A 26647-nucleotide genomic window follows, 5' to 3' on the forward strand; every position below is an offset into this window, starting at 1 on the left:
TATTTTATAACATGTACCTTTGGGTGATAAAAGAATATGATTTTCTTCATGTGTTTTTGCAGAGCTCCTTTATATATTTTTTTCCACATTCACTAACAGTGAGAAGAAGAAAAATATGTTACAGGCTTTAACCGGACTCCAGTTTCAGCTGAAATCACAAATAGGAGAAAACGAGAGGAGACTTCAACTTGGCCATGAGTCCAGGACACACTTCCACATGCAGTTTTCATGTAAACCTGTGTTTCATAAGCTTTTCCCAGCAAGACCAGAAATTTTGTCAAGTCAATTACCATCCTTTTCTAAGGTACCTATTTACATATACAGTTATAATTTCTCAGCAAATATAGTGGATAAATATCTCTGAAAATCCATACATTTTGATTGTACTTAAAAGTTAAAGAAAATAGAATAAAACTCAGAGTTTTCTTTCAATACCCAGTAAGTGACTACAGCTCACAGTATGTGGCTCATTTAGCAGCAAGGAAATATTAGAGCAATAAAACATCCAAAGTGTGTAATTTTCTCTTTTCTAGCATCATCATTATCTTCTGCATCATCATCATGATAATAATACTACTGGCTGTTTTGGAGCTTTATATACTTTACAAAAAAGCTTCACATCATCTCATTTGGCTATCCAAATCAGTCAGTGAGGTATGCAATATGAGTGGGAAGATTATTAATAGTGATTAACTTTTTATAAGCCCTCTAAGACTTATAAAACACAAATAGATGGTGTGTAGAAAGAACATGTTCTTTAAGTTAAAATTCTCTATTGCTGACTCAGTGATTTTGGGCCTTCTAAAGCATTGCTTTGTTTTATTATTTAATGTGAAAGATAGTAATTATGCCCAAAATTGCTTATGAGGTTTGATTGAAGGTTACTTTTTGTTGAGGGTCTATCACAGTGTGTATAGGTGGCAAACATATTTTAAATGGAATTTCTGTACTAAGGTAAGGCAAAGTAGATAACTTCTTAGGCAAATACTGTGAAGATATGATTCTATGCTTAGCGACCAGATAGGACACTCAGTAAATAATGGAAACATGATTAGAACCCATGTCCTCTGACTCTAAGTAGATTTGTACAATTCAGTTTTGTTTAAATACTATATTTTGAGCATCTGTTTTTGACCAAATTTTTTATTGTATTTCTAGAATATAAATATGAAGAAATACCTTGCTATGAAGACTTTATAATGTAGAGGGAGAAATAAATAATTACAACAAAAGAAAGTCTATGTATCATAGATATAGTGCCCAGTATTATACTGGGGTTTCTGTGTCAAAGAAATCTTTCACTGTGGGTGCTTTTGATTGGATTTAAAAGTATTATTGCATCCATTCTCTGGAAATAGCCAGATCAATCATATTTTCTTTGGCTTGAAAATTTCATCTATTCTTAAGAATAAGTCTATTTCATTAACTTCTAATGGATTTTCAATTGCAAATACTTATTTATTGTAAATTAAGCATTAGAAAAATCACTGTTTATAAAGGTAACTGACAATGCTTGGTTTATTATTATTTCTGACTTTATTACATTTTTCGTTTTAGTCATCCTGATTTTCTCAAAATGTATTGTAAATAGACAAGCTTTTAATGGAAAAATTACATAAGATTCTAAGCTCTATAATCTTTGTGAATTTAGGCTCTCATCATCATTATCCTTACATCTTCATTAGTAAAACAATACATTTTTAAGCACTTATTAAGCAAGTGCTATGGAACTGGCATCATGCTAAGCATTTTATTACCATTATTCTAATTCTTCACATACCTACTATGATAGCTGTAAGTCCCATTTTGTAGATAATGAACTGAGGTTCAGAGATTTTGAGAAATTATCTCAAAATTGCATAACTAGCAAAAATGTTCTATGACTACAACAATGCTGGCAGTTTTTATTTGCCTACCTTGTTTGGTTTTACTTCTTTCTCATTAGCTTTATTAGTGAAATTGCTAATGATTTTCAACAAGAGTAGCCCAGATTGAAGGAGATTAAATGACAGATATAATATGTTGGCTTCCATTACCAGAAAGGAGAGCTGATATTGGGGTGACTGGAACCATCACTTGAAGTATCTTTAAGAACGTCTCTCTTTTCTCATCTGTGTATTGTCTTCATTCTATGTATGACCAGCTCTTCCTTGCAACAATCAGTGTAGGCTTCAGTTCTTTTAGGCTCACATTCTCACAACTTGCCACCAAAGAAAATGGGGACGTAGGTTAACTCAGCTCCAGTGTGAACAATTGTGGGAAATAATTACTGGAATCATAACTCAACCCATGGTCTGGCCATTATGACCAAGACAGTGAGAGTGGTTGTTATAGTTTGGATCTGGAATGACTCATATGTTGAAGGGTTGTGAAGTAGTGCCCAGCTTGTGGTACTTTTATGAGGTGGCAGAAACTTCAGGGGGTCGGGCCTAGTTGAAGAAAATAAGTCACAGGGGCATACCTACGCAGGGTTTATCTTGTTCTTGTCCCCCTCTCTATTTAATCTCTCTCTCTCTCTCTCTCTGGTATACCATATGCTACCCATCATGTTTTGTCTTGCCAAAGGTCCAAAGTGACAAGCCAGGTGACTATGAACTGAAACCTCTGAAACCATTAGATAAAATAAACTATTCCTCATTTAAGTTGTTTTATCTCTGTTATTTTGTCACAGTGACAAATTAGATTAACACATGTATGCTCATTTTTTTTTTTTTGGTCAGGTGTTAACTTTTATGGGTGAAGAAAAAGATGGAGGGAAAGTTTATTATCATAATTGAAGAGGGTGGTATTCATTTTTTAGCTATTAACATAGATCATTATGATACCTATTCTCATTGCCTTAGTTAATCCTCCACTATTGAATACCTTAGGTAATTCCATATCTTAAATCACATCTGCAGAATAGAGGAGTTTAGGGTATTTTTGTCCGTTAAGCTCAGCTCTATCAAGTTTTGAATATTTGAAGTTGATTTAACCCAGATATATTCTCTAGATCTGAAAATTTTCTTTTTATGGTATAAGGTAGAAAACTGTATTTCTTGTAGGGAACAGGATGATTAGTCTCTAAAATTAAAACAAATTAAAATTAGCCCTGATGAAGAGGTTTTAGACTCTGTAAGTATGATATGTGGACAGACACACTGGGCACATTTGGTCAATTCTGCTTTTGGATAGCATGTGCCAGCACCTATGAGCCCAATTAAAACTATGTGATGTGGGGAATAAATTTCTGGGTTTAAAAAGCTGAGGACCAGATCTTTCTCTGTAGCGACTTTATGAAGGTATGTTCCACTTTGAAGCTCGGTTTGAAGTCATCAATAGCTCATACTTTTTACTTTTTAAATGTTGAGGCACACCACTACTGTAAACTTAGAGGCTTGTGCTATGATTTAGTGCATTGAATTTCATGAAGCTTCCATGATAATACACTGGAATGTATTCCAATAAATATTTCTTCATGTATTTTAAATAATTAATTGAGCTCTCTTGGAGTATATACAATGGAAGTATTCTTCAATCAATGGAACAATGTTTCTAAACATAACATGTGCCAATCTATTGTTGAATGTGAACACAGACACTGTATGGGAAGCTCTATCTTCTTGGAGTGTCTAATTTAATTTTGTTGATTACATGTAGAAAGGTAAAAAAAAAATATGAGAAAAGTGATACCCTTTCTTTTGTATAACAATTTCAAACTTTTCTTGAATTCCTACCACCATGCCAGCACTTATATCTTCTTACTGGGGGAAGGAGTGTGGTAAGAAATGGAAAAGAGAAGATCTAATTAGAGAGAGGATAATGGGATAAAAATTTAGCTTTCCAGTGCCAGGAGTCTCAAAGCTTTTCTAGTTCAAGTGGCTGTTTTAAGTCTTAATCTGTTTCTTTTTGGCAGACACTCAGACTCTTATGGATATGAGGCAAAGTTCACATGCCCTTATGTCCTCTGACATGGATGGCTTTCTCCAAGAATTTTCTTTCTCTTCCTGGCACTGCTATCTGGGATTTCCTCCCAGGGTCTGTTTCTGAGTCTCTGACTAATGGGACCTATAGCCTGTTTCCCTGGCAGTGTCACTGTCAGTGGCCAATATCAATAGACCTGGGGCTTAGTCATTGAGCCCAGGCTGGACTCTTGTTGCCCACTGGGTACCTGCAGGAATACTTGAATACTTGTATGGCACAATTCTGATATGCTGAGGTCCCTCAACATTATCAGAGTTCTCAATGGGAAAAGCAACAAAAACTTCTTTTGTTTATATTTCTTCTCTCTGTTGTATTTTCTGTTAATTTGCAATTTCTCCACTGCATGCACACCATCTAACGATTCTGTCCCCTGGTCTCCTGTTGTTCTCTTTCTGCAATTTTTTTTTGATTTTTAAAATAATACATACTCAATTTTTTTCCTTGGTGTGCTAGGAACTTTCTAAAACTTTCTTTTTCTGGCATTGGCATTCATTTTAGTTTTCTTTGGAATCATAGGGCAACAGGGTTACAGGGAATGGAGTTGGGATACAAAAAGAAAAAATGTGAAGGGGTGTATATCAAAGTATATTAATCTTGACAAAGAGGTAAAACTTATATAAAATAAGGGAACACAATAAAGGAAAATTGCAATCATAGATTCAGTTGCTAAATTTTCCATCTTAGACCTCATTGTCTAGTTGTACTTTGGGTGTTCTAAATGTGTTAAATACCCTATAGAATTTGGTCATCTCCTCCAGTTATAAATCTCATTTAAATTTATGCTGGACATCCTTTTGAAGTTACCTTTCAAAGAACTCTTAAAACCTTTATTTTTAAAAATAAAGCTTAGACTTTTAAAAAAGAGAAATTACATCAAGTCAGTCTGTATATTATGCCTTAAATACTTGAACAGTTTCCCTGCCTTTAGTGTTGATGAAAAGGATAGAAATTATGGAAAGTATAAAACTGGAAAACAAAGTGACAACTAAGTATTGTCTGTAAAATTTGGGGGGAGGTTATGTTTCTTCCGAGAGTTCCCTTTTGTGTAAGTATGAGTAATGCATAGTTCAGACCTGAGCAAATGTAGCTACTGCTATCTGAAAAGTAATGGAGGAGCTGAAATGGTAGCCATGCTTATGCTCAGTTCATCCAGCTAATGATGAGCACCATAATCAAGAGGCCTACAGAAGTCACCTAATCCCCATTGTGTTATCTGAATAACATGTATTATGCGCCTGAGATTCACAGCATCTAATACCCAGTGAAATAGATTTATAGCCAAGAGCTTACTAATGGAGGAAAATGGCCCACTGAAGCTGAGGGGGATGAGTGGGAGTCACTTGTTCTCATGGAGTCCTCAAGCACAAGACAGTCTGGCACGGTGATTCTTACTCATCAATAGTTACATCTCAAGGTCTCTCTTGATTTTAGGTAATGATGCAGAGAGAATTACACAACCTTTGGGGTAATATATTGCAGCATCCAAAGAAGTTAGAATATCAGCGTTCTCCCTCTTCTTTGCTATTATTGGACTATAATTTTAGCCTAATTTCCTTTTACTTATCTGGAAACATAGAAAATTGGTTGCCTTTAACTTCATAATCTTCCTCCATCAATGTAAAGATTCATGTCCATTTTCAACTTTTCATTGAATGTCTCGTTTTTTGAAATTTACTAATTTATTATGACTAGTAGTTTCCTCTTTAAACTTCTCATATTTACTTGAAAATGCATCACTGATTGAACAAAAATTATTTCTTTAGATTTTTAAAATAATATATACTCAATTGTCTCACTAATTTTCAGTGGCAATACTATACTTGTTTAAAAGAATTTAATGGCTTAAATGTAAATGCAATTTTTTTCATACACACTTTATGTCTATTTTTTCTACTTCACAATATGTATATATTTATTATATTTTGAAAGATATGTTTTGAAAATCCCAACAGTTCTTTTATTGACAAAAATACAAGAAATATCTAGATGCTAATTATTTCTAGTAGCTTCCAAAAGTTGAATCATGATGTTGATAGTGTTAACTGACACTAAGAGTGAAATTTCAAACAGGTAATTGAGAAAAGCAGGAAGAGTATACATTTTGACTCCAAATTTTATCTTTAACATTACTATATCACTGCATTAAGGAATTCAGTGCAATGTTTAAAGAGATTTCACATCTTGGTTATTTGTTAATTATTTCTGCTCACTAGATTAAAGAGTTAGCAAATCTTCCCATTGTCCTTTCAACTTTCTAGAGTTCAGGACCCAGTAACTGTTTTTCCATAAATTCTTCAAGACCTGTCCATTCTGACTATTCTGTTATGGTGTAAGTAGTAGCTTTGGAAGAAACACTTTTCACTTTATGGAGGTCTTATTAAAAGGGAGACAAACTTTTCATTTCCTGTGTTTTGGTTGGCTGTAAGTTGTAGCAGTCACTCCCCTGTTAGACAATAGGAGACATATTCTTATTGCATGATCTGCCTTCTCAGGACACAGGTGCCTTTTCTTGCATCCCTTCAGCTGTTCTACCTCTTACTCCTTCCTGAATGGGCTCTACCATGTTCCTTGTTCTCATGATCTGGAACCACAATCCAGTTTATTTTCTACACAGTTCTTCAACGTATCTGAAAATATCTAATTGTGCTAGGGTTTGTTTTGTTTTCTGTTCACTGGCTAACTGTTTGGCTTATCTGCTGAAAATGGAAACTGCATGGAAGCAGGAAATTTTCTTATTAATGCAGCTCTGGGGAATACAACATAACACACGCTTATTAAATTTTTGGCTAATAAATCATTTTTCTTTATATTCTGTCCTTGAGATTGTTTGCTTTTCTGACTTTTCACATTATCCCAAGTAATTGACTACCACTATCGCTTAAATGTAAATGCTAACAACCTACAAATGTTTGCCTCGTTTAGAGCCTTTTTCAGAGCTACTCATCCAAGTATCCAACTGCTTCTGCCTAAATGCAAACTCAATATGGCCTGGACTAGATTAATAATCTAGTGTCTCCTAATGACTTCCCCAAATAAAACAAAGACCCTGCTCTTTCTTCAGTGTATTGTATGTCTTAACTGAAATACTTAACAATGTGTTTGCTCAAGCTTTAAAATTGGGATGACCTTTCCATCCTTTTTCTCTTTCGTTCTTGTTATTGCAGAGTCCACATTTCTCTGTTGCTTGTTGCCACTACCCCAGTCAAGGTAATCATCATTACTTGTCTGTATTACCCTGGTGCTCTACATCAATGTTTTTTTGCTTCTAGTCTTGATCCTATCCAATCTGTTCCATCACATGTCCCCAGAAATCAATAACCATGTAAATGTGACTGTGATATCCTTCTCCCCAAAGTGCACACATCAACAGAAGTTTTCCAGTGGCTTCTCATTCCCATTAAGATGAGGTCAAACTCCATAAGCTGACTGGAGCAGGGTGGTGAATCTTAACTTCTCCTACTACTCTTGGTTTGAATATTGGGAAGAGTGAATAGATTGCATGGTCTATCCTTAGGCAATTTCCTCCACATTATACTTTCTCAGCAGGATGATAGCTGGAAGTCATAGAAAAAATGTGAGATTTTATTCTCCAATTGTTTTTCTACATTAATAAGTAAAGATGGGTTACTAAACTATTGAAAACAGAGAAACATGTGGTATGATTAATATGATAAAAATTAAAGAACACCTCTGGTGTTTAATATTAAAAGACCATACAGAGGGAGACTTGCAAGCCAAACTCAGAGTTTTCCTTAAGAATCAGTTTGGATCTGATCCACAATATGAACAAATGTTCAGTTGAATCACAGTTTTCAGACATTACTGAATGGCAAAATTATTTGTGTCTAGAAAACTTCCAAAGCAGTTATTACTTGTGTCCCATTATGGACACAGACATATATCAATAATATCCTAAAATATTTTCCAATTATGAGATATGGCTTAATGCCTTTTAATAATTTACAGTATATTCATTATTGCCTCTCCCCATACTCCCAAGCTCTTTCTGCAATCAATGTTATTTTAAAAGTGAAAATTCATATTCTGATTCTTATGAACAGAAACACTCTGCCTCTTTCTCCAACTTTTTACTTAAATAGCTGACCATTCTGCTATGGGGCAAATAGTTTAAATGTTTCTTAAAACTTTAATCCATAATTGTATCAAGTGTGCAAACCATGTATATGTTAAACATTTAAAATTGTTACTTTCCAATTCTACCTTTATCTTCTTTTCTTCCATTACAGTGGGAGCACGTTGCAATTGCCTTCTCTTTCTTCACTGTTATTAACTTTTCCCCTTTTATCAGAAAAAGGATCTTGCCTTCTTTGATTCTCTTATTGATATTTTAAAAGGACATTTTTTCTCTCTTGCTGTCTCTCTCAGGCAAGTCCTATCTCAATTGTCCTTTGTCATTCATTGTCAGTCTTTGTGTCCATCCTCTTATCCCAGCCTAGTTTTTTTTCCCCTTTTTCTTTTTCTTGGGGGGGCGGTGGTGTGTGGAAGTGGAGGGCATTGGTGTTGGGAGTCTTATATCGGTTTCAGGCCTCAAGTAAAATGCATCATTTTCAAATGGAAATCGCAGGATATACCAAAAGAGCAAGGCTTCTGTTTTTTTAGTAAATCGGAGCCCCGTGCAACTCATACTCATTTAACAAAATTTTGAAATAGAACTTCTAAATAACTAATAACTGGAAAAATCCTGTTTGGGGGCTTTACTCAAGGAAAGACATCTGCTTCAGTGTTCCCATCTGGCTTTTGCACATGCATTTCAGGCTCAGTATGCTGTGGCTCCTTTTTTTTGTGCCCATCTGCTTGTATGGTGTGTTCTCACCCCAACATATTTTCAGACCCTTGCCATAGGGCAGAAGTGCCAAGCAATTATTTGTTGAGATAGATAGCCCACATAATACTGTAAGTGACATCTGTTCCATAGGAAATCCCTCCCTTGTGGCAGCAGTGTCATACTGGCAGCTCATAGGAATATCGGAATTGACATACAGGGACAATTGCATGTTTCATCTTACCCTGAATTCTCACTCTGAAAGCATCCGATACCAGATGCTTTAGAGGGCTGTGTAACCCCCTGACTCTTTCCCTTGTTTGCTCCACACCTATAGTAATTGGCAGTACCACACTATGGGGAAAATTCTATCCTGACCCCAGCTGGTAGCCAAATTATGCCCTAAAGCATTAAGATTGACATACTTTAAATTTTATTGTAGTTAAGATGGTGAAAAATGAAATGTTTTTCATATTAGTGTGTTTACTGGATTGCTTGACCTGAATCATGGCTCAAATAATAATTCCACACATTACTCTGAATAACTTATTATTTGGCAAGATTACAATGACAGATGAATATTTTATTTTTTAAATAGAACTGATCACCAGGTTTTGCAATTAGCTTTTTTTTAAAAAAAAGTTTTTATAAGTTATTTCAAGTAAATGGTAAGAAAAATAGTTCAGTCTATAATGGTCTATGGCTTAAAGCTTTTCATTAAAGTATATTTAGTAAAACATTAATTGGCTCTAAATAAACTTTGAATTTATTGATTTCTAGCCACTGGATGTTAAGAAAACAGGCAGAATTTGAATCTATAATCATTATTATTAAATTAAACATGCAATATTCCAGGATTGTTCCTATATAAATTCACACTTAATTCAGTTTCCCATACTATCTACATTGACACTGTTAATCTCCTCAGTGATTCTTCGGATACCATAAGAACTTCAGATTAAAAAATGTTAGAATGGTTTAATTATGGAAAGCTTTTAAATTAAGGGTCTAAGTGAAAATACTCAATTACACAATTGGATTAGTTCATTTATTTAGGTTTATATTAAAGTAAAATTTAAAATCATACTACTAATGAGCTGTATTAGTAACATGTTGTCACACTACCAACTACAATGAAAATCAGTTACCTCAAATAACTCTTTTACCTCTTTATGATTCTCTGGGTTTGTAATATGGGATGGGTTTATTTCCATGGTTCTTTTGCTGCCAATTCTGTATCTTGTTGGGTGACTATCCTGGAGATTGACAGTTTAAATCAGTCTCACTTGAAAGTCTCATTTTTGGTGTTGGCTGTTGGCTGGGTTATGGGTCTGTGAAAGAATAGCTTGACTTCATTGGTAGCAGGGATCTAAAAGCAGGAAGGGAAGGGATCAGCACTAATATGGACATCATTTTAAATCTGTGCTTACATCATGTCCCATTGGTCAAAACATGGCTAACCTTAGAGTCAATGTGGGAGAAGGCTATAAGGTTGCAAGGAGGTACAATTTATCAACTCTGTAGGTACTGTAACTATAACCTACCATGTGTTGCTATCTAGGATTATGTGTTGACAGAGTCTTTTCTGTTTACTTAGCACAGTCTGGCCAGTAATAGAATATAATGATAAATTCTTTAAATTTATAAGAGAAGAGAATTGTGTGAAAAACATAAAGATCAATGAAATTGCTGGGCTTGGTGGTACACTCCTGTAATCCCAGCAGTTTAGGAGGCTGAGGCAGGAGGATCAAAAGTTCAAAGCCAGCCTCAGCAATAGTGCGGTGATAAGAAACTCAGTGAGATCTGATCTTTAAATAGAATACAAAATAGAGCCGGAAATGTGACTCAGTGGTCAGGTACCCCTGAGTTCAATCCCTGGCACCAAAACAAACCAAACAAAAAAATCAGCAAAATTAAGTCCATACTTTATTGTCTCTCTCTATATTATTTGGTCACAAATCTTTTGGAGGGTACATGGTTTTTAAATATTTTCTCTGAGGGCATATTTTTGTCCTTTTAACAGGACCATTCACAGAACAAATATTTTAAAATTTGATAAAGTTCAGTTTACCAATTATTTCTTTTATAAATTATACTTTTGGTGTTGTGTCTAGAATTCTTGATACCTTGCTACATTTAGTTGACTAATGTATTATTACTTGGGACTTCTGCACCTAAAGCTATGAAAAATTGTGGTTTGTTGTTTCTCCACTTCCTTTTATCCTTCTTTTGTATTTATTGTCATCTAGTTTTGGCATCAGGATGATACTGAACCACAAAAAGAGTCAGGAAATATTATTTCCTCTTCTATATTTTGGAAGAGATTGTGTAGAGTCCTGCTAATTTTTAATGTTTGGTGGATTTCTCTATTGATCCCACCTGAGCCAAGAGATTTCTTTTTTATTAAGTTTTTTTAAAATAAAAATTTAATTATTTTAATAGTATTAAGATGTTGAAATACTATATTTAAATTGTAGAATTTAAAATTTTTTTCCTTTCTATTCTATCATTTCTTGCTTTATGTATTCTGATGACTTGTAGTTGGGTGCATATACATGTTTTCTTGGTGGATTCACTTTTTTGCCTATAATGTAAACTCCTTCTTTATTTACACTAAATTTCATTGCTCAGAAGTCTACTTTGTATGTTATTAATATAGCTACTTCTGCTTTTTTTAAAAAAATTAATGACTGCATGATATATCTTTTTTCTGCCCATCCAACCTGCCTACATCATTATAGTTGAAATAAGTTCCTTATCAGTTTTATCATGATTTTATACAACTGGATAACTTCTGATTTTAGTCAAAATATTTAGAATACTTATGATTAAAGCTGCTTTTGATATATTACTTGTTGTCTGCCCCCTTTTCTTCATTTTCTGTTTCTTTGTCATTCTTGTTTACCTTTTCTTTATATGAATTATTAATCAGTTTTTAGAGTTTCATTTTGACTTATTTACATTATTTCTAAGTGTACATCATTGTATAGTTCTAGGTGGTTGCTCTAGATATAGAATATACACATATATACTGTCATAGGCCATATACTTGAAGATCTACTGGTATTTACATTTTATCTCTTTGATAAAAGTATCAGAAATTTGACTTCCATCTAGATTTCTCTACCTTGTCTACTTTCAAAGTATAATTTTCTTCATTTTTTTAATACTTTGAACACATGTCAGAAAGCATCAGAGGTTTTTGCATGACCTATCAAACACTATTTAAAAAAATATGAGAAAAGAACTCTTAAAACTAAATGATTGGAAAACAAACAATCAAATTTAGAAAACAAAAATTGAGTGAATGATCTGAGCAGATTCCTTCCCCAAGAAGGTATACAAACAAAAACCAGCATATGCCATGTGTCATGAGGAAATTGTAAATTAAAAGAACAATGAGATATCACTGCACAGCTGTGAAAATGGCTCAAATCCAAAGCATGGAAAATAAAAAATGCTGGTGAGAATGTAGAGCAGTAGGAACTCTCATTTATTGCTAATGAGAATTTAAAATGGTACCAGTTAGAAGTACAGTCTGGTGGTAAAGAGCCAAATTTTGTTTTACCATGTGATTGAGCAATTACATTCCTTGGAATTTAGGCAAATGAAAACATATTTCCACCTGTACAAAGTGTTTATATCACCTTCAGTTATAAAGCAACCAAGATAATAGGTAAATAAGTAAACAAACGGTACTATATCCATATAATGGAATATTATTCAGCAATATAAAGAAATCAAACCATATAAAAATATGGAAAAAACCTAAAATGCATATTGCTAAATGAAAGATGCCAATCTGGAAAGGTCACATACATTATGAGTTATATGACATTCTGTAAATTCAAAACAATAGAGACCTAGTAAAATGATTCTCTTGTCATAGAGACTCCAAGGGAGGTACAGAGGGAGGGAAGAATTGGTGGATCCAAGAGAAACTTTAGAGCTGCAAAACTTCTTTATGACAATGTCAGCAGGATGCATGAATGATGCATTTTCAAGAATCTGAAAATCGATAAAGTACAAAGAGTGAAACTCAATGTAAAATGTAAACTTCAGTTAGTTAATAATAATGTTTCAATATTTATTCATCAACTATAACAAGTGAACCCTACTGGTGTTAAGATATTAATAATAAGGAAACTGTAGAAGATGGTGAGTGAGGACATATATGAGCACTTGTTTGAGAACTTCTACTATTTGTGTAATTTTTCTGTAAACCTAAAACTACTTTAAAAAATGCCTACATTAAAATAAAACTTCTAAAGGAGAATAGTCTATCTTATTTATCTCCATTTTAGCAATTCAATTTTTCTCTCTTCTTTTTTTTGAGTTTCCAAGCCACTGCCTTCTCCTTCTCCTTCTTCTTATCTTTTTCTTTCTGTGTGGAGAACTTCTTTTTTAACTTTTGTTTAATGAACAAACTCGTTTTCCTTTATCTGAAAATGCTTCTTATTTCTCTTCCATATTGGAAATATATTTTTACCAACTATGGGAATTGGAGGGTTTTTGTTTTGTTTTGTTTTGTTTTGTTTTGTTTCTTTGTGAGTCTCCATGGTTTATCATGGTAAGCCAAATAAGCCATCCCCCAAAAGCCAAAGGTCAAATGTTTCCGCTGTTATGTAGAAACTAATTCACAATAAGGGGAATAGTGAGAAGAATAGATATTCTGTAGATTAGGCCAAGGGGAGTGAAGGGAATATGGTGGGGAAAGGAAAAGGAAAGATAGTGGAATGAATCTGAAATAGTTTTCCTATGTATACATACAAAAACACCAGTGAATCTTACTAGCATGTACATCCATAAAAATGAGTAGACTAACATATATTCCATGCTTATACAATTATATCAAAATGCATTCTACTGTCATGTATAAGTAAAAAAGAATCAATAAAAAAGAGAAAAAGAAAAAAATAACTGGCATTTGAATCAGTGTTTTTTTTTTTTTTAAGACAATGAATCATTTCTCTAGTGTTTTTCAAGTTTTCTTCCCCAACAGTTTTTATTCATCTGTGTTTTAAAAAATTGATTATGATGTTTTCTTGGAATGAATTTCTGGGACTTTTCTTATTTTGGGTTTCCCAAGATTCTTGAACCTATAGCTTTATACCTTTCACCAAATTTGAGGAAATTTCAGTCATTATTTATTTGATTTCTATTTCGGCTCCATCCATATTCCTTCCTTCTGAAACTCTACTAGCACAAATGTTAGATGTTCTGTTAGTAGACAGGCTTGTGAAATTCTGTTGATTTTTTCAATCTAAATCTTTTGGTTGTTCAAAATGAAAGACGTCCATTGATCTGTGCTTAAGTTTTCTGATTCTTATCTCTGCCATCTCTAATTTACTATTGAGTTCATCCAGTATAGTTTTTTAAATTTAGCTATTGTATTTTTCAGTTCCATAATTTCTATTTGCTTCATGTTTACATCTATTTTCTTTTTTTCATTAGTTTTAAGATAATTTCACATTGCAAACTAAAACATTTTTATGATGCTGCTTGACATTTTTATTAAGTCATCTCCATTTGGTATTTATTGACTGTCTCTTCTCAATTTGTGACTTTCCTGACTCAATGTATGATGACTGACTTTTAGTTGTGTCTTTAACATTTTGGATTTTGAACTAGGAAACATTGGATCTTACTTAAATCTTCTATTTAAGGCAATTGCCATATTTGGGTTTAGCATGATAGCAATAGCAATATAAAAATGAAGCAAAATTAAGAAACTTAATAAAGAAACAATGTAAAACGTGATTACTTACAGGTGTGTGTATCAGGTAGGGGGGCTGAATGAGTCCATAAGAGAAAAAAACACTTTACTCAAGGAGTTGCAAGTGACAAAGGGAAGTGCAAGATGCTGAATTTGAGCTCAGGGTGGGGACAAGGAGGTAAGTAAATTAGTATTTGGATTAGATTTTTAAAAAAGGAAACACATCAATGCATGGATTTGGCAGTTAGTTGCAGAAGCAATAGAGAAAGACAAGGGAGATGGTTGAAGGGTTGAACCTTGACATCTACTCACATTTGTGAGTATAGGTAGATGAGAAAGAAAATGTAGCATAATGGAAGTTAAAACAAGAAATATTCAGGCAAAAGGAGTTAATCCAAATGCATAGAAAAAAGTAAAAGGAACTGTTGAATTTCTAGAGGCCTTTGGACTGAGGTGGTTATAATTGACCTTTGGAAGTTTCATAGTTTCAAAAAAAATTTAGGTACAGAGCCAGCTTAAAAATAATATTCAGGGTATAAAAGTCTTCTTTGATAGTGGAAGAAAAAAAAAGGGAAACTAAAGAAATTTTGGGGGCACATTATCATTAAATCTTAGATATAGGACAGTATAAAATTGGTACATGTCCTGTGTGCTAGATGTGATTAAGTATGCATGTAAGGCTTTTGGTTGGGCATATGTGGGTGGTGTGTGCTATAACATTATCTTTCAGCCATGCATATATTTACCCTCAAGCACATACACTTTGTTGTGTTTTTGCATTGGTACAGTTGTATTAGTGGAAATGTTTTTCATTTGCAATAAAACAGAAAACTTCACAGGAAAAATAGGTTTTAAGGTGAGTTGAGGCAACAAAGTTTTGAAAATTCAGTGGTTTTATGGCCAAATATTAGACTGCATTTTGAAAAGGTCAAACTCTGAAAGGGATATTAAGTAACCAACTCTGTATTATAAATTCTGTAAATCTTGGATACCATTTTAATGATGCCTTTTCAAGTGGGTATTACACCTGTTAATTAAAGTTGAAAAAATAACCAACATCCTCATTATTAATATCTATAAGTAGTAATTCATCTGCAGGGTATCCCAAGTATATATATTTAAAGCACAATGAGCTTCATAAAATCAGTGATCTTAAGTTTAATTAGCATCTGATAGGAGTCAGCAATTTAACTTCAATTTATAGCATAAAGGTTAGGTGTGGTAAGCTCATTCCACAATGCTGGTGCTATTATAATAATGAATGCTAAATTGACCACTGGGTAAAAAATAATAGTGGAGGAAATTCATCCACAAGTTGGCTAATCCGTAAGGCCACTACATCCCAATGAAAATGTACTCTTATTTAAAATATTTAAATACATTTGTCATTACATGCTACTGCTTATGGGAAGCCAAAACTTGAAGTCTAGTCTAGACCTAGGCATAATGAGAAAAAGTAATCACATTAACAGCAGTTGGTCTTATGCATCTGACTTCAAACCAATTCTGACATTTATAAAACTGTTCAGGTTTCCAGATGCTGGGGGCAAATTCTCTGTAGTGTTTCTGATCTCACACTTGGGAATTAAGATTATTTATGTCCTTTTCTACTTCTTTAATGTACTTAAAACTACCTTGTATGTTATTTTCTTGGTATCCAAACTCTCAGTGGTTTCTATGATTGTCATGTATATTTTCAAATTTTTCTTATGGTTTTTGTTTTTGTAAATTCAACTCACTTTTTCAATAAATTCTGTTACATTTGTATAGCCTGGGGAGAAAATGGACAATAAAGCAAAACAAAAATAAAGCCCTATGTGCAAAAGTTTTTTAAAACCACTTTAGGAAGGCAATATAAGTTAATGTGACCAAATTTCTGTTAGTTGATTTTTTTATCATGGGTTGGATTAGGTCTATACAAATTTCTAGGTCTTTTATTTCTTCCAAGGAATGTTTGTCTATAGTTTTCTTTTTATTTATTGATTTATTTATTTTGGTACTGGGGATTCAACCTAGGAGTTCTCTACCACTAAGCTATATCCTTGTTCCTTTTAAAATTATTTTTATTTTCTTTCTATGAGGCTGGGTCTTCCTAAGTTGCTGAGGGTCTTACAAATTGCTGAGGCTGGTCATGAACTTGTGATCTTCTTGCCTGAGACTGTGGAGTTGCTGAGATTACAGGCATACACTAGTTAGTCTGGCTGACTAAATTTTCTTAATATGTACATAAGTATTTTTTCCCCTATCAGAGTTTTGGAAATCAATGATGTTGTACTTGGAAAGAAGATGGAAATTTTTCTTTATAAAGAAAAAATTATTTTAGGCATACAGATTAAAAAATGTGGAATGTAAAGTTGCAAAGAGAACATGGATTTGTTCTGAGTGCAGTGAAAAAGTGATAAAATTAAACAAAGAAAGGAAAACAAAAGCAAACCCACTTGAAAAGTGATTATCAGGGGAAGGTCATTTATAAAGTTGCAGATCATGTAAATTTAATCTTCAGAATTTAAAGCCTATAATTCTGCATTTTTAATTTTTCTTCCTAATATGTGTTCTTGCCCATTTTATTGCCTTATGATCACTCTTTCTTATATGTGTATCTTTGAAATTTATGCTTTTGTTTTAAAAAATAAAAATTAAGACTTTTTCCATGAATCATAGCAGGACAGTTTTATTTTCCATTTTTTTCTGCATATATATGCGTGTACACACACACACACACACACACACACACACACACACAAACAGATACACACACTATGTGCCACCCTGCACAGTTCAGGTGTTGCCTTACTGTGGTTTTATGAATGTCACTTCTTGCTGCTTGTTAGGAATTCTTCTCTTGAGGAAAAGGCCCAAGTCCGCGGCTTTCTTTGAAATTTGAAAGGACTCAGTCTGTTGATGAGTTAACTCAATAGGTACTTAGTAAATGTTAATTGGTTGAATAAATGAACCTAGGAAGGGATGCAAATTCTTTCACCTTTGTTAAGAATCATTTATCTCTTCTTCCTTAGGACTGGTTTAAATGGTAGTATATGCATTTATTATTTGGGCCCTGAGTTAATTTAAATTACATTATGTTGTAGAGTCTATGGAAAATGGCCAGTTTTCCAGCAATGATCATACTCTCTTCTGCAGTATGTTTTTTGGACATAGGATTAGTGATCTGATCTGATGAGTGGCCAATTACTTGGTGTCTATTAGGATGATCCAACTTTTCTACATTTTAATAACTATGTGATTAAAGGGACAGGTAATGACCTTTACAGAAATGTGCCCTCTTCACTTGATGGATTGTCCAACTCATACAAATTATTAAATTTATTAATGTGGTAAGCATCTTCTTTAGCCAAGGCCCTGATTTTAAGACAATTTGAATACTACTACTAGAGGGCATTTTGAATTAAATTTTAATTTATAGTCATATATCACTCTTTCTTTTTAAACCCTGGATGATAAAAATTCTCCATAATGGGAAAAAAAAAACTTTAGTTGAAAAGTAAAATGCTAAAATATCTGATTATACTTATTTATCCTTAGTAACATATTTATTTTAGAATTAATGGGATGCATGAAAGTATTTGCCAAGACTTTGTCTATTTAAGTCAGCCATTCCAAAGCAGTGTTTTAATCCTATTAAAGCTAATTGAGCGGATAGTCTGCTGGCTTTGTCAGTTAGATGAAGTTCAAGTTGTTAACTAATATTAAAATAATCAAAATATAAGAACAATGTAACACCTAACTCCTGCCATTTATTCTTTGCACTTGAACCTTGGGACACTATGAAGAGAGTTGAGTTCACAGAGCAATGCATTGGAGATATAGGGAGATCTGATCTCTGAAAAGGTGATTAGTAGGTTAATAAAAAGGACCCCATGTTCCTAAGTTTAAACTATGTCTTTATAGCAGATCTAGTAGCCCTACTGGAGACAAAGGTCTGATAGCCATTTCCATATAACATCACTTTCCTAAACTAAACAGTTTCATTGTAAAAATTTGCTCAGGAATAAATTTGGCATCAAGCTTCTAGCCTGGAAACTATTTTGTCTTAGAATTTCAGTTTGATCAGTTTAACTTAATGGTTAAAGGTGATGAAAAATATACGTGTCCTGTGACACTGCCCCTTTTGTTAGTGTATTTATCAAATTGTTTTTGATATAACATTTGCAATTGGGCATTTTCTCTGTACATCTAAAAGAACTCATATTTACAGAGAATAGTTAGGAACAATGTATTTTCAGTCTTGGGTGATTTTTTAGATTGGGTTAAGAGATTTGAGTTTTTGCTGTTTTTTATTTATTTTTAAAATAAATATTCATGTTGAAGGTGTTTCTCTATTGTTGAGTACAACCAACTCAATTTGACATCCATCAGAAGCCAAATATCTTTATTCATACAGGATCCTGAGTCTACTATTATTCTCCCAAGGATGGGTTTACTTAATAATGTATGTCAATTTTCTAATGTCAGAGACATTACAAATATTTATGAATTTCTTGTGGTGAGACTTTTCTATTTTAGTGATAACCTAACTGGGGGAAAAGGAAATTGGAGGTAAGTATGATACTAAACTTTTAAATAAATGTAGGTAATTATTTCACTATTTATCCAATATTTGCTTTTATTAAGGATCTTCTATTATGTATTGAAATCTCTGAATAGTCAAATCTATGATATTTCTGAAAGGTAACCACTCTTGATGCTCGCTATCAAAAGAAAAAGTCTTTTTTCCCCTTAGTGTATATGGAATTGGAAGAAAAATTATCTCTTGTGTATTGTCTTTTATGTCTTTTATATATAGTTCAGATCTCTAGAATGCTATCTCCAATCTTTTATCATCATGAAATTCTATTGGTGAAACATTATTGAGCATCTGCAAATTATGTACATTTTATTACACTATAAAATGTATCTTCATAAGATTGTGCTAGTATTTTTTTAGACAAAAATAGTTTGACATTTTTATCTTTAGAAAATAAATAACAGTAAAATTTCTATCATTTTCTACTTTCACTCCAGTGATGAGTATTCATTCTGGAAATTGGCACCCAAGATATCAGTTGTCAGTCTATGTGATGGTTTGTAGCATATGGGAGAAGACATGCTGATCCATTGGAGTTAGGAATCTATTCCCAGAATATTGAATTTATGTGATCCAAATCTTGGCACCCTGGGCTTTTGGACAAAAGAGAAGTTCCAAGGACACTGGCTAAAATTAGAGAGAGAGGAACATAACTTCTTTGTTTTAAAATTGATGTCACCATATATTTATACTTGTGTTCATCCTTCTTTCCTACAGTTACTGGTTGACATCTATCTGACTTCAAGGTCAAGCTTCAATATTTTCAATAGCTTCAATATTGCAATATGTTCAATATCTTCAAAGAGATATTTTCCTTAGTTTATGGAACTTCAGTGGAAATTAACGTCTATTCTCCTAAATCATCCTTTAAATTTCTATTTTAAGAGTGGCCATAAGCTGCCTTATATCAGAATTTTTCTTGTGTATTTGCATTTCTCAGTTCACTTGCTTATGTGTTTCTAGTTCATCAATGCTAATTGCTATGCTTTGTACTCAGTGGTCATTCAGCACATACAATATTGGCCAAAATCTTACTCAGGTTACTATAAAACATTCTCAATGGTGTCTTGCTCAAGAATCAATCTACTCCCATTATCTCTCATAATACGGCACATTATATTCCTGAGGTAGAGCTCCAATTATATTATTCTTCCTCTACAAACTTTCATTGACTACCATTTTGGTTTAAGTATGCACTCTTAATCCTTGGATTCGATGCTTTATCTGATTACTTTCTACTTTTTCAAGGTAAGTTGTTTACTACTATTTATGGACTATACTTTCAAGTCAAGATATGATTTTAACAATTCATCTAGTATGTTCCATACTTCTTTTTGATAAATACTGCAGAGTAAGAACAGGTTCAGTGAATAGAAATTGCTTTCAGTTGCTATTGATTTAAATAAGTACACACCAAAGTAATGGTGAAATATTACAGTAAATTTATAGTTGAATAGTATATATATATATATATATATATATATATATATATATATATATATATAGAGAGAGAGAGAGAGAGAGAGAGAGAGAGAGAGAGATGGATAATAGAAGAAAGCAAACAACTTATTTATGTTTGCCTAGTCATTAAGTTTAAGAACTAAAACTCAGACCCAAGGTTGACTGTATTGAAAGTCCTTGTATAATCTAATAAAAGTAAATTTCCCTCTCTATTTGTCTAATTTTCTTCCTCCCTCCTTACCCACATTTCTGTGAGAGTGTGTGTACATATGTGTGTATGCATACATGTATATTATTCATGTCTTAGTGATATCAGACACATACATCTGTCAGTTGTCTGCAGCCATTAAAATGAAAAATGACAAATATCAATGACAAACTTGATTTCTATTCAAAAAAATCTATACTGAAAGTCCAAAATTGAATACATGTAGCTTGATATTAACTTTTATGAAATAGAAATCATGTTTATTTGATCATAAATAAATCACCAAAATTTGATGAAACTTTTCTATTTACTAGTTACTTTTCAAGAAATATATACACACACAAACTCAATTAACATTTACAATATTTATTGAGAGGTAAATACTATTCTTTCTCATTTTATATGTAAACATTATGAGGAACACGGATGATCTCCATCTAGTCTCCTTCTTTAGTTTTCTAATGATTCCACAAATATTTAACTGAATTGTACCATGTGTTCATACAGTTTTTCAAATGCATTTGTGATTAAGATACAGAGTTCTCTAGCAATATGGAGGGTGGAGACATGGTAGTTTTCTAATCCATTCTTTGAGGAGGTTATAGAACGATTTCCAATGAAGGTATCTGTAGGTTGAGATCTGATGAGTGGAAAACAGAGTAGAATAACAGAGGCAAGGGAAAGCACTCCAGGCATAGGGAACAGTGGGTGCAAGGATTCTGAGGTGAGAGGTCATGAAGAGCTGAATAACAAAGAACGTGGAGAGTAGTGAATGAATAAATTATAAATATATCTCAGAGATAAGACCCAAAGGAAATTATGATAGGAAGCATTTTTAAAATAATTATTATATAGAAAGAATAATATCATTCCACATTATTCCATAAGGAAGAATGACTAACAAAAAATGAACACATGGGAGTTAGAATGTGGTTCTTTGCAGTTTTACATTAAAAATAAGCCTTCAGCTATTAGATTGATCCAATCACAGAATGATGTGAGATCCCGGTTACTGGAGGCATTTAATTACAGGCTGAATATTTTTCTTTTTCTTTCTTTTTTTGTGAATACTAGAAGCCTATTTTTCTCTTTCTCCCATTGGAAGGAATTTAAATTATTCTTCAAGTTTTCTTCCACTTCACCTACTCCTGAAACCCTTACTGGATTGGCAAGGATAATGTGAAGAAAAGATGAACAATAGAATGTAGTACTTTAATTTGCTGAGTACAGAATTTGTAGAAAAGGGTTGATAAAATTTAAAATTAAATTTTGAGCAATCTTGTAGCTCATGGATCAAGAGCCTATATGCTTTGGAGAAATACTAAAATAGTATAAAACCATTGTCTTTTATTAAAAACATTTTCAGTTTAGATATGGGAGTACAAGAGACGTATCACTGGCAATTTTAAATGTTTCTCAGTAGAGCATTTTTATTTTTTATTGTTATGTATTAACTATACAGAATGGTGTGGCTCATTGTGGCATAGTGACACATGCCTATAACATAGTTTGATCAAATTCATTCCCCATTAGGTCCTCTCCATGACCCTCTTCCCCTCCTCTTTTTACATTCATGACATCCTCCCTCCTTTTTATGTATTTCCAGTTTCCACATATGACAGAAAGACTAGGCATTCTATTTTGATGACACACATATTTTGGAGAACCTAAGCATAAATCTAATCATTTTGTTTCTCAATTTTTATCTGAAACGTTTTCTTAAACTGAAAATTTTTGTTTGATACATGAAATGCTACTAGTAAAATGTATAACATCTTTTCTTTTTAAACATAGTTTATCCTGAATAAATGTATTTTAAGCACAGTTTCATTGGGATATAATCCTAGGCCCAAGGGCATGATTTGTTAGCATATAGGCTTAATGTGAAGTTTTAAATATTGGTTGAGAGAGATATCTTTCCTCCACTGATCTTTAACTGATTGCAGCTCATGTACTAAATGGCTTTGCTATAAATTTCTAGTAATGGTCCAAATAATTAAAGATTAATCTAGAATGTTAATGATTGTCACCAATGGAACAGAGCTCAATTATGAGTGCTGCTGGTAGAAGTATGTTTCTTTCTTTTTTTTGCAACATTTTCTGAATTTTGAATCATCTTGCCTATTGAACTAGGAAGGCATATGTTGAATGGATAATCTTGTCAGGTAGTGAAAGCAATAAGCAGAAATCACATAATTACATAACTTCCATTCTATTTCAGTGCAAGAAGTTTACAAGTACTTTACAAATAGAGTTTGCGGTCAGGACTTGGTGGAATATTCCACTGCTGTTTTGGTCAGGCACTAACTTACCACTCTTCTAGAATCCCTGAAGGTAATATCCAACTCTCCTCAAGTATTTGCATTTCTTAACAGTTCATTTGGAGGAAGATGGTGTCTTATAGCATTACAACTTGGAAAATAGTGGGGAGGGTGCTTGTAAAGAAACATTCAAGATCTAAAAACATGAGGGCAAGAACCCTTGAATGGTCGTTTAAAGTTGACCTTTCTCAAATTCTCTGGCCCCAAATATGGCAACATTATTTTAGGGGTGTGCTCATTATGTAACTAACCAGAAGTAGGGAGAGATGAATATTTAGCTTGACAAACTGGGCATGGGAAAGGAAGGGGACTGAAAAGAATTCTGGGGACTGAATGTCAGTCCAGAGTACCCCTCATTTCAAATATGAAAATTTGGGTTAAAAAAGGAAAATTATTAGAGTAAAAATACTTTAAAACACTATCATTTATCTTTGATTAGGAAAAGTAGCATAATATCTTAATAAATCATGTGTGAAAGAAGCTAAATTTAAAAGAGAATAATTGACATTCTAAAAATGAGGAATTCACAAACTCTGAAAAATGTATTTTGCAGTAGTTATGTAAGAGTCGATTAATTCATGGGACTATTTTTTGCACCCTGATGTTAATGTTAGAGCATCTTATGAAAGAGAGGATAAAAGGATATATTTAATAACTTGGAATCACAGATGGTTATTTTATCATAGAGACATAGCTTTATCAAAAGGTCAATTTGAAAAGTTCTGTCACTGATAACACTGTGAATGAACTAACCAAATACATTTTACACATAGTTCCAGTTAAAGGTGAGATCTGTGTAATTTTGAATGAATGATTGGTCTGGTTCTCGGTGGAGCTAATAATTTCGTCTTCATTTTGGACTTATTTTATCCGTGTGACATTTAATGAAATCTATAAACAAACTCAAAAATTCGTATTCAACAATTTTATACTTTGGGCTTTTAAACATATCTTTAACCAGTTAAGTGTTGGCCTGTTCTTTTGACACAGTTGCTTAGTGGATTATGGAATTCAATCATCTGTTTAAGGGAAATCAACAAATGCAGTCCCTTTGGTCAAACTAGTTCTATAAATTAGACTTTCAAATAAAGTTTTATGGGTACATGAAAAGAAACTCTCTATAACCTAGAAAATACTGTAAGATTTATGGGACTTCTGTTTAAAAACTGATCCCTTGCTTCACTTGTCTTTAAATTTTCTGATGTATTCTCAGCAATACAAAAATCACTCACGTCATATGCATAGCTCCTTAAATGACATATAATACAGTTTCATAGTTTATAACCTTCTGCATGATCTTGTTTCTATCTATCTTCCTACTCTCTTCCCAAGCTGTTCTTTTCTTTTTCACTCTATTGAAATTGGCCTTAATTCAATTCCTCAAGCCCAGCACACTTCTAATAAGAAGTCTTTGCATATGCTGTTCCCTTTGTCTTACTTTTTGCATGGCTGGCTCTTTTTTATTCTTCGACGGTCTTATTTTCTCTTTGTCAAATTATCCTGTTTTCAGTATTTATATTAATGTGTGTATATTTGTTAATATTCCAAAAATGTCATTAGCCTAAGTTTGACTGACTCACTCATTACAGGAGACTTTAAATTTCTGATGTGTAATAGTTGCTCAATAATTACCAATTAGTACAATAATTAAAAACAGTCTGGTAATTAATTATTGCATAGCTGAAACAAGTGCCTTTAAACAATTACTAGGAACTAAATTGAAACTGAAATACATGGAAAGCAATGAAGTTTTGAAGATTTTGAAAAATATAAAGAAATATACTGGTATGATTCATCTTAGGGAGTGTTATAAGGCATGATTATTTATTTATGGAATTTTATTCCAGAATTTTAATAATGATCAAATAATTGGAATTTTTTTGAGAAGCTATGTAGATGTATATGTTGATTCCTTTAAATATCTTTGATGATATTGGGGTTGTTCATACATTATGAAAACCTGACCAATATGCCATATGAAAATTGAATTTTCTCAGTTTAGATCTCAAACTGACAAATGTGGAGAAAGTAAATTTTTATTATAATGGTCTGTGTCTTGGGAGACTAGAATGAACAACTTAATATTGCTAAATATTCAGGAATTATTTAAGCTCTTTTATTTGTTATTAATAAGGTGATGTTTGTTACATAATTAGTGCAGAAAAATTATACCATTAGTAGTTTAGAAAAGATCATATCATGAAATAAGTTCTAATAGAATCTTAAAGTTGCCTTGGTTTATTCTCTAGGCAACACAGTGTAAATATTTTAGGCAAAGCTTGAAAAGATGCTGGAAGCCCCAGCAAAAATGCCAAGAATTGGGCTAATTGGTATAATACAAGGTGGCTGGGCACAGTTGGGGAAAGTGTCAGAGTAGGGAGAATCCCTACCAAGAAAGACGGTTTGTGCAATTAGCTCTCTGAACTTTAACCCTTCCAGAATAATTAATGAGTAACAGAGGGGATCAAGACAAAGACACAAAGTGATATGGTGGGTGCTAGCAAGTAATACATCAAAGAATGCTCGTAATTGGCCCTGTGGCTTTCATTCTTTGCCCTATTTCTTTCAATTCATTGACTCAAAATAATGGGTTCAGGTTCATTATCAACAGGTTTTAGCTGTAAGAGCACAACATTACAACAAAGCTTGGATTGTGGCAGAGTTGATGGTTAAGTAAGAAGTTGCAGTTGGTAACCACTCTTTGAAGAAGGAAAATAACAAATTCCTTCTGAATGAATCAACAGCTTTTACACTCATATTCAGAATCTTGAAAGCCTTATATTCTCCAACTCTACAATGCTGGAATATGGTTGGTGTGGGCAGGTATGTATATTTCCATTTCAGTGATGTTTGAAACCATTGTGAGAGTGTTTATACTCTTTGTATTATTTTAAATGAAGTTGAATCATTGACATATGACATGTAGACATCAAGGGTTTTGTCATTCCAAGCATGTGATTATATATTATTTCTTTTAGTTTTAAATTACATAATTTGCAGAAGTTTTGATTGCCTTTGATTATTTACTTTGTAATTATAATGAAAGAAAAAGTGGGAAATTTCCTGAGAAATTTCTCAGAAAAGTGTTCTGAATTCTAGTTTAGGAAGCTAAATTTGTTTTATGTATAGATATGCTTTAGTAGCAACTTTTATTATTGTGCACAAAATACACAAATTTTTTTTCAAGATATGTTATTTCATCTAATTTTGCGTAGCCATTACATAAACCAGGGTAAACTTTATTTTTACACTTGGATACATAAAAAATATTTTTTCTTCATTAATTGCTCCCAAGTCTTTAGAAGTTAGGATTCAATTAATTTCCATTATTATACTAGCATGTCTATTTTCAGTTTTAGAAATTTATATACTATTATATAATATTTCTAAAACTGAAAATTCCAAATATCAGTTTTAATGTATTTAAAGCATCTAAGGTTTATCATTTAAAATTTAAAATATTTTCATAGTACCTAATATCATTTTTTTCTAACTAAAAATAGGCATATATTTTGAACTAGAATGTTATTGAAAAGATTCTATATTTTTAATTATTTATTACATTTTCTTTCTCAAAAGCATACTGTAGATTGGTTAGTAATCCATCTATTGA

At 32.7% G+C, this 26647-nt stretch overlaps 1 protein-coding gene across 1 annotated transcript in view; it reads left to right on the plus strand.

The window, feature by feature from the left end:
- The first annotated feature begins 207 nt into the window (after window positions 1-207).
- Window positions 208-26647, plus strand: part of TFEC (transcription factor EC) — a 128169-nt gene continuing 101729 nt past the window's right edge. Inside the window, exon 1 of the mRNA XM_081287297.1 lies at window positions 208-304. Coding sequence (XP_081143423.1) covers window positions 218-304 — 87 coding nt within the window. The 5' untranslated portion in view covers window positions 208-217. The remainder of the gene's footprint in view (window positions 305-26647) is intronic.

The sequence above is a fragment of the Spermophilus citellus genome (genome assembly GCF_964194105.1).
Source record: "Spermophilus citellus genome assembly, chromosome: 3".
NCBI lineage: Eukaryota > Metazoa > Chordata > Mammalia > Rodentia > Sciuridae > Spermophilus > Spermophilus citellus.